The 8,583-nt window shown below is 46.1% G+C and overlaps 1 protein-coding gene across 1 annotated transcript; it reads left to right on the forward strand.

The window, feature by feature from the left end:
• Window positions 1-473: 473 nt before the first annotated feature.
• On the forward strand, window positions 474-5,242 carry LOC114433226 (interaptin-like). Its single transcript, XM_028401676.1, has 10 exons — window positions 474-606; window positions 1,834-1,892; window positions 2,448-2,603; window positions 3,060-3,197; window positions 4,035-4,148; window positions 4,282-4,434; window positions 4,519-4,697; window positions 4,785-4,907; window positions 4,990-5,103; window positions 5,209-5,242. Exons 2-8 carry the CDS (start codon window positions 1,848-1,850, stop codon window positions 4,828-4,830), a joined length of 831 nt encoding a protein of 276 aa, XP_028257477.1. The 5' UTR covers window positions 474-606; window positions 1,834-1,847; the 3' UTR covers window positions 4,831-4,907; window positions 4,990-5,103; window positions 5,209-5,242.
• The last annotated feature ends 3,341 nt before the right edge of the window (window positions 5,243-8,583 follow it).

The following is an 8,583-nucleotide window of genomic DNA, read 5'->3' on the forward strand; positions in this document are numbered from 1 at the left end:
GTTTCACAGCGCCCCCCGGTGGTGGCTCATAACATCAAGGCAGCAGGATGCTCATTGAAATGCAATGTAAAAAGATTTTTTGTAAAAAAGTCAAATTATGAAATGACGTGTATTGTTTTTATTTTATTTTATTTTATTTTATTTTATTTTATTTTATTTTATTTTATTTTATCGTCGTTGGTCGACGTTACTGTGCAAACGAACACGGAAGTAAAACGCCCGTCACTCTCTTCGTTTTATGTCTTCTTTGATTTGCATTTAAATGAACTACAGACTCGTTCTTGGCAAATATAGGTGAAATATATTGTAAACATCTATCGTTCTATATTGTGATTATATGTATTTTAGCTACATAAATGACTTTCTTACGTATTTTGTACTTTTAGCCGATGATAATTATACATACAGCGGGACTTCCGGTTTCCGGACTTCCTGTCATTATGACACAATTACGCATGCGCAAGTCCCTCCCAGTTGTCTGTTGACAAACGTGACCAATACATATCTCTGTCCCGTCTGCAGATTCGTAAGAAGTGAAATAAAATGTCATAATTTAACGGGACGTTGCGACGTTTCCGGTGGATTCTTCATGAAGTTGTGAACCCGGTAAGACCGTGAATCTGCTGTTTTCCGGCTACGAGTTGCATGACAGTGCGATTTTGTCAAGTGGACAAGATGCGATTAAATGCTAGCTGAGTTAGCATGTAGCCACATAGCTGGTGAGATAAAGTTAGCTAGCTTGGATTAGCGTTGGTTATAACCGGTATCTGTTTAAACAACCGGCCGGACCGGCCCCATGTCGCCCTCGAGGCCTTCTCTTGGAAAAACAGTGACGCTTCTGTGATTCATATGAGCCGTGTTAGCTAGTGTGTTAGCGTGTTAGCTAACCTCTGGTTAGCAACTTTGAATGGCGTGTTCAGGACTGGACTTTTCTCAGGATTAGTTCTGACTTCACGTCTGTTGAACATATATATATATTGTATATTTTAAGAGAATGAAATGTTGGTCTGTTGCACGGCTGCTAGTGTTTTCTGGGTTGTCTGTAACTGCCTCCTCCATCTGCTGCCTCACTCTGCCAAGAATGATCCGTTTTCCTTACAGACATCAGACATAAATGAGGAATGTATTGAGTGTGTGGAACCAGTTTGACCTGATTTTCCTCCTGCATCACGTGGTGTGGACGGTTCAGCTGGCTGAGCTTGCACCCTGACAGTGTGTCAGCCAGGCTGCACCAGAGCCACACCTGGTTTTTAAACAGGGCTGCACCTCTGTGCTGCTGATCCTGAGCAGGCCAACCTGTTGTAAAGTTAGAAAGGCTGGATTGTTTATAATTCTCTGCTTGGCCTACATCCCAACAATCACCCCGTGTGTTTGGCCTGCAGTGAAAGGAGCCCAGCCTGCGCTCCTGATTCAATTATCTGTTCTTCTGGGATGCTTGTAAATATTTTAAGGAGGCACAGTGAGTGTGCTCTTGTGTTGCCTGTAACTCGATGACCTGCTCGTTCATCAACCGTCCCTTTTATAATTTTATATAGACCACGAAACGGTTTGAAAGAATGGGAAAAAATTAAATATTACACGTTAGTTTTGCAACAAAATTTAAAGCTAGTAAAATCACAATAAAACATTCATTCAAAGGTCTAAACCATTAGATCACTTAGACTGAATTATTTTTCCGATAGGAGGGCAGAACTGTGGCTGTGCCATGACCAAGGAAGGCAGAGTGTGACATAAGAGGTCTTATGAATAATGAATTTAATTTAATTATAATACACAACAGCACCAGTAAAATGACACATGACTCTGAATAATGTATCTGTTTGTGTGTTTCAGGTCCAGAGGAAACCATGCTGAAGTGGTTTTCTGGTGAAGAGGGAGAGCCTGGCCCTGGAGTAAGTAAACACATGCTTCAGTGCTTGAAGTAGAAGTTATATTAACAACTTTATTGAACCTAAATACTGCTTTTATGCTCTTATACAACCAGGATTAGACATTTTAAATGACTGTAGATGCCGCTGAGTTTCATCTTGTTACTGAACATTTGAATCAGCTGAAAGGAACCCCAGTGAAAACCTTGCAGTGTGTTCCTTGTCTGAATAAACTGGCATTAGATAGACTGCTGAGCACGGGGCTTTGCCTCAGACAGGAGAGCTCACACTTCCTGTGAGGGGGGACCAGCCTAAATCCCCCTGCATCCCTGTCCCCTTTGTATAAGTTCTTACTAGCAACACAGTTATTGATGACAACACTCACATTATTTTACACATTTTGTGTCACAAACATTGAGTCTAATTAAAGGGTACTCTGCCCGTCAGCCAAATACTCTCTGAAGTTTTGTCATATGACTGGTGGTCACATGTGGATCAATCATGGCCTTCTATTTGTGCTGAGGAGTGTAGACATTTATTAACCATCTTGTTTTTGGTCACCCTCCCTTCTTCCTTCAGGGCCCAGGCTCTCTCCACAGTGCTGCAGGAGATGGAGGGGTTGCCGTGGAGGAAATGGCTGAGAGGCTGACCCAAACTGAGCAGCTGGTCTCTCAGCTGAAGGAGCTGATCCGGGACAAAGATGCAGCGCTTCGCTCCAAAGATGACCAGCTGAAGGTGAGGAGGATTCCACTTCATGCTTTCCTCTAACACACATCTGTGCTCAGGGGGATTCTTCCTCAGACTTAGATGTGAGCATTGGTAGCCGGAGATGTTAAAATCTATTTTAAATTCTGCTGCTGCACCAGTCAGCGCTGGTCACATGACTCACTCTGAAACAGTTGCTGCTCCAGTTGGTCTCTGACTGAGATCATGTTAACGATTAAACCCTCAAGCCAACTCCACAATAATAAAGACAGGAATGTGAGATTAGAGCTCGGTCACTGCACAGTACATGTTTGACTTACAGTCTGCAAACAGGATCACATACTCCACTGAAAGTTTTTACTACTATTCACATCTCACTCTGCCAAAGTCCACTTTATGCCACAAGCTCCTTGTAGTTCACAGCATGTAGTCTATCTGTGTAGTGTTGTATGAAACATGAGGTGAAGCTTGTTGTTTGTGATTCAGGTGGAAAAAGAGGCCTGTGAGGCCAAACTGTCAAAGCTACGGCTCCAGAACAAGGCCAAGGTGACCTCCCTCACCACACAGCTGGAGGAGCTGAAGAAGCAGCAGGGAGGTCCGGGCACCCCAACACACAGCAAGAAGGTAGAGGCAGGCACACACACATACATGCTAACACACACAAACACAAACACACGCTCACATACGCTAACACACACACGCTCACACACACACACTTAAATGCTAACACACACACACACACATGCTCTCACACACACACACATGCTCTCACACACACACACACACACATGCTCTCACACACACACACACATGCTCTCACACACACACACACACACATGCTCTCACACTCACACACACATGCTCTCACTCACACACACATGCTCTCACACTCACACACACATGCTCACACACACACACACACATGCTCTCACTCACACACACACATGCTCTCACTCACACACACACATGCTCTCACACACACACACATGCTCTCACACACACACACATGCTCTCACACACACACACACACACACACACGTACGCTCACACACACACACACACATGCTCTCACACACACACGTACGCTCACACACACACACACACACACACACATGCTCTCACACTCACACACACATGCTCTAACTCACACACACATGCTCTCACACACACACACACACACACACACATGCTCTCACACACACACACACACACACACACACACGTACGCTCACACACACACACACACACACACACACTCACATTTGTTTGTTAGTTATGCAAGTAAATTCTAATCAAATGAGTACTCTAAAGCTCACTGTGGTGTGTACGTGGTTTCACCACTAGGGGGCACCAAGGCTCTAATGCACACACTGCTGTATTGACCAGTGAAGTTGTTATGGATTATATAAAAGGAAAGAAGCTGACTCAGAGCTACATGAGCATCTCTGTGTTTCTCTTTAGAGTTCATCAGACGGAGGAGACCAAGCCAGTCGGGGTAAGATTGTCCTGCTGAAAAAGAAGGTGGAGGATCTTGATCAGCAGCTCGCACAACGAGACGAAGAGCTGGAAAACAAGGTAAACTATATATGTGTGTCTGCTACATGAAAACACCTTGGCTTTTTATTTTAACCCGATGGTGTGCCAAAGAAGTGCACAAGGTAGAAAAGACTTTCAGTTTGATTTCCTGAGGTGAACTTGACTTGTGCAGAGAAAGGAGTTGGAGGCACGGCGGCAGAGAGGGGAAGAAATGGACACTATGCTGACAGAGAAGGACAGAAAGCTGGCAGAGAAAGAGGCCTACATTGTCCACCTGCAAACAGCGCTGGCAGGGGATCAGCCTGTCACACCTGCACCACAACAGGTCAGACACCTTTCTTTCCTCAGATTACGCCGTTTCACAAAGACCCTAAACATCCTCTTTCCTCTGCGCTCCCTCCCTCCTCAGGCGGTAGAGGACAGTGGACCGATACAGGAGCTGCAGCTTCTGGTTCAAAGCCTGAATAAAAAGGTGGGGGAAGCAGAGGAGCGCTACAGTCTGCTGCAGGAGCAGACGGACAGCCTCAAAGAGCTGCTGGCCTCAGAGAAGGAGCAGTACAGCCAGAAGGAGAACATGTACAAACAGACGTATGTTCTCACTCTGTGCACTAATCCCCCTCAGGATGCTTTGAGTTTACATTTAAGAGTGGCTGCTGTGATGTGTTTGTTTTTTAGATCCAGACATTTAAAGACATCATCATTCAGAAGGATAACCAGCTGATGGAGATCAACCAGATGCACGAGCAGGAGCTCTTCAAGCTGGCGGCAAAGTCAGATGCCAGTGCAGACTTGGAGCAGGTAATGGGTCCGTGTTGGATGAGCCTTAGCTGACTTGTCATGAGGTACATTGTTGTTCATTTACTCTTTAACTTCTTCTCAGCTTCTGAAGGCTCTAAAGCAGAAGCTGCATGAGAAGGAGGAGGTGCTGCTGGGTAAAACTCAGGTCATTGATGTTCTGCAGGGAGAGGTAGACGGCAGAGACCAGCAGATAAAGGTCAGCACAGACTTCCTGTCACTCTTCTCTCACATGATATAATGCTAATAATCACTGAAATGATGGTTCCCCATCCCGAGTGACCTGTTGTCACTCCCCACACAGGAGCTGACGGAGCGACTGCGGCGGCTGCAAGTCGAACGAGAGAGTCTTGAATCCAAAATGGAGGCAGAGAAACACGTGATGCGAGCGGCAACTTCGTGACCTGATGGACAAGCACCAGGCGGAGGTGCGGCGTATGGCCGAGCACCATAAAGCACAGATGGACCAGGCCCAGCAGGATCTGCTGGGGCAGCTGGAGGAGCTGAGGAGAGCCTCGGCAGGGGCGCTGCCTGCCTCTCATGAGGCCTCAGATAGTGTGCCCATTGATCCAGCCTCCATTCAGAGGATAGCTGAGCTGGAAGGTTGGTTCTCTCTACTGATACTGCTTTAAACGTATGTTGGCTTTAGATGTAAAAGCTCCGAGTGTCAGGAAAATAGTGAATACATTTAGAATAGATTTTCTTTCTTTCTAATTTCAGATGCATCCATACGTTTGTAACCGTGCACATACTGTCTGTCTGCACACAAAACTCTTTTTTTCTTCTACCCATACTTTTGAAAGCAGTTTGATCCACGTAATCATGAAACTATCCGTTTGTTTTTTTTGCAGCCCAAGCAAAACAAAAAACCGAAGAAGCCAGCAGGTCAGAGGCCAAGTTCCTGAAAATGAAAGCTTGGTCTAAATCTCGAATCCGACAGCTGGAGGAGGAGCTGAAGAAAAGCCAGGTGAGTGTCGTCACTCCTCTGATATGAGTTTTTCCACATTTTTATGAATTTAAAAACATAAAAAATGATGTTTATTATGCCCTCCCCCTTTGTTTTAGGCTGGACTTGCCCCTCCAGACCTGACGGCCCTGAGGAGTCAGATCACAGCACTGGAGGAGGAGAGAGAGGAAAACCTCTGGAAAGTGGAGCAGTACGAGGAGCTGAAAGCAAAGAATGGTACAGAGGCTGATCACATCTGAACATCTGAAGTGTTATTTGTAGCTTTAATCTTTGCTTTGCTTCTCCGATGTTTGCTGCTAGACATGCTGGAGGCGAAGCTGGTGGTGTATGAGGAGCAGCAGCGAACGCTGCAGGCCGATCTGGAACAGTTCACCAAGCGGGCAGCATCTCAGGTCAGACATCCAGACCTCCTCTCAAACCTCCTGCGCCCTCTGATGAACACACTCACTGCTGGTCTCCTCCCGTCTCCACAGGCCAGTGAGTCCGGCAGCGCTGATGACACGCAGAGTCAGGTGCTGGAGTGGCAGGAGATGGTGGCTGAGGCGGTCAGCGCCAGGGACCGGGCCAGAGAGGAGAAGGCCGCCATGACCCTCCGCATCAGCCACATGGAGGAGGAGAGAGAGGGTAAGAGCACGGCGGGAGGGTGACACTCACTCACTCATGCAGACTGACTGTGAACCATTGTGAAGTGGAGAAAGTATCAGCCTCAGAATCCAGTGTGTAAAAAAACAGCCATACACAGTGAGGTTCTCCTAAACACACAGCTAGGTCCAGGGTGTGGGGATTATGCAAACGTCCAGGTCTGCCCTCACAAGTGGAGGTTTTTCTGTTTTGTCATGCTTCTCACACCCGAGCCTTTTTAAACACTCACACATTTCCCACCCTGCAGGGCCTTTTAGAGCCTTTTAGAGCTCCCTGCCTTATCGCCTGCAGCTCCTGTTTTCACTGAAAACAGCCCAGAAAAGGCTGTCACAGCTGATAGTTCAGAGAAACATGCTGGTAGTTCCTGCAGTCGACCCCTTAGTCAGTTTTCCTTACAACGGTCCATATTCTGCTGCACTACACAGCAATGTTTGCACTGGAAAAGCCGTTCCCGCTGCTCATGTAAAGTTTGATTTCCTTAATAGTTACACCTGCAGTGCATCATGATACATTTTATAGTTATGTTATGTTCCAGTGAACTCTTCATTTGGACCCCGCCTGCAGAGTTCTGTTGCTGTTTACCACGTGTCCTCTGTTGTCTGACTCAACATTACTTTTTTTTCCCCCTCGCCGTCTTCACCTGTCATTCGGGAGGTTTTCATTTGCTCTGTGCTGCCTCCCATCTCGTGGGTCTCCCCACCCCCCCCCCACTCTCCCTCTCCAGCCCCTGCTCCAGGGATGGGAGCAGCCACACAGAACAGTTTCCCATCAGTTTTGTGCATGCAGGCTCCTCCAAACCTCCAGCTGCAGCTCTCATTCGCTGCACTGCCTGCAGCTCCTCTGAGTTTTGCCCTTCTGCTGGGGTGAGCTACAGGCAGTGCGGCGACGGGCCGCACTTTAGAGTCTGCCATTTTATTTTCCCCCTGTTCCTCCCTCCTCTGTGTCCTCCTCCTGTTCCTTTACCCCCTCCTGTTCCTCTGTTCCTCCTCTCTGTACTTTGATTTCTTGTGGTGTGGCCATCTTAAAATATTTTCTGTTTAAAGTACAATCAAACTACTCTGTGGTGGGCTGGTTAGATCTGCACTAACTCTGAGGCACTTTTAGAACGTTTTTCACACCTGTACTAAACATCTGCTTATTTTAGAAGGAGCAGCGATGCTCAGAATATATCTTCATTAATTCCAGTTAAATTAAACTAAAGTCACGCTCAAGGTAAAATGACTAATGGTCCCTTTTCCATTAATTATGGCTGTTGACTTTGATTAGCTGTTAAATTACCCAGTCACTGAAGTGGAGTTGACATTAATGAGAATAATGAGACTCAAAAGCCTCACAAATGAGCTCAAAGCCTTCGCAGTGATTAACACCGTTTCGGAGCTTTATTGAACCGCGTCTCGCTGCGCCAACATCTCCTCCTAACAGATCAGGTTCTAATTACAGCACAACCACTCCCACTGGTGTCATTGTGGTTACTTAACTGGTACATAATCAATGGGAATCACATTCACTAACCTGCTTATGTCATTGATGCTGCCTTCAAGTGTTCCTGCTAATATTGTGAATCTGTGATGCTGTGATGCTGCTATTAGCATGTGCTCTCTGTTTATTTAACCCTCTGAACTCCCAATGTTTTTTTCCTGTCTTCAGTCAGTGTGGGCTCAGTGTTCACTAAGGTATAAGATCCTGAACCTCATGGCCACAAATAAAACGAGCTCAGACATGTCTGTGTGCAGAATAAAAAAAAAAAATAATGATTTCATTTTCTGCAGCTCAGCCAAACACCTGCTGAATGGAACCTTAAATTCCATCAGAACATGGTTCAGGGATCGTTAGAAAGTTGAGCCTCCGTCTGGTGTTTCCAGCTGTGAGGTGTTTTTTTTGTGTTTTGGGGCTCAGAGGTTTAAATCTAATCAGAGTGAGTGCTTATATTTGGCTGTAAACATGATCAGCTTCGCCACACTGGGACCTGCTGAGCTCCTCTGTTGCTGCTGCAGTGTTTGCATGAACCCCATGCAGTGTCCATGATTGATTTATATTAAGATATGTTCATTCACCTCCAGTTAAACTGCA

The sequence above is a fragment of the Parambassis ranga genome, chromosome 3 (assembly GCF_900634625.1).
Source record: "Parambassis ranga chromosome 3, fParRan2.1, whole genome shotgun sequence".
Lineage (NCBI taxonomy): Eukaryota > Metazoa > Chordata > Actinopteri > Ambassidae > Parambassis > Parambassis ranga.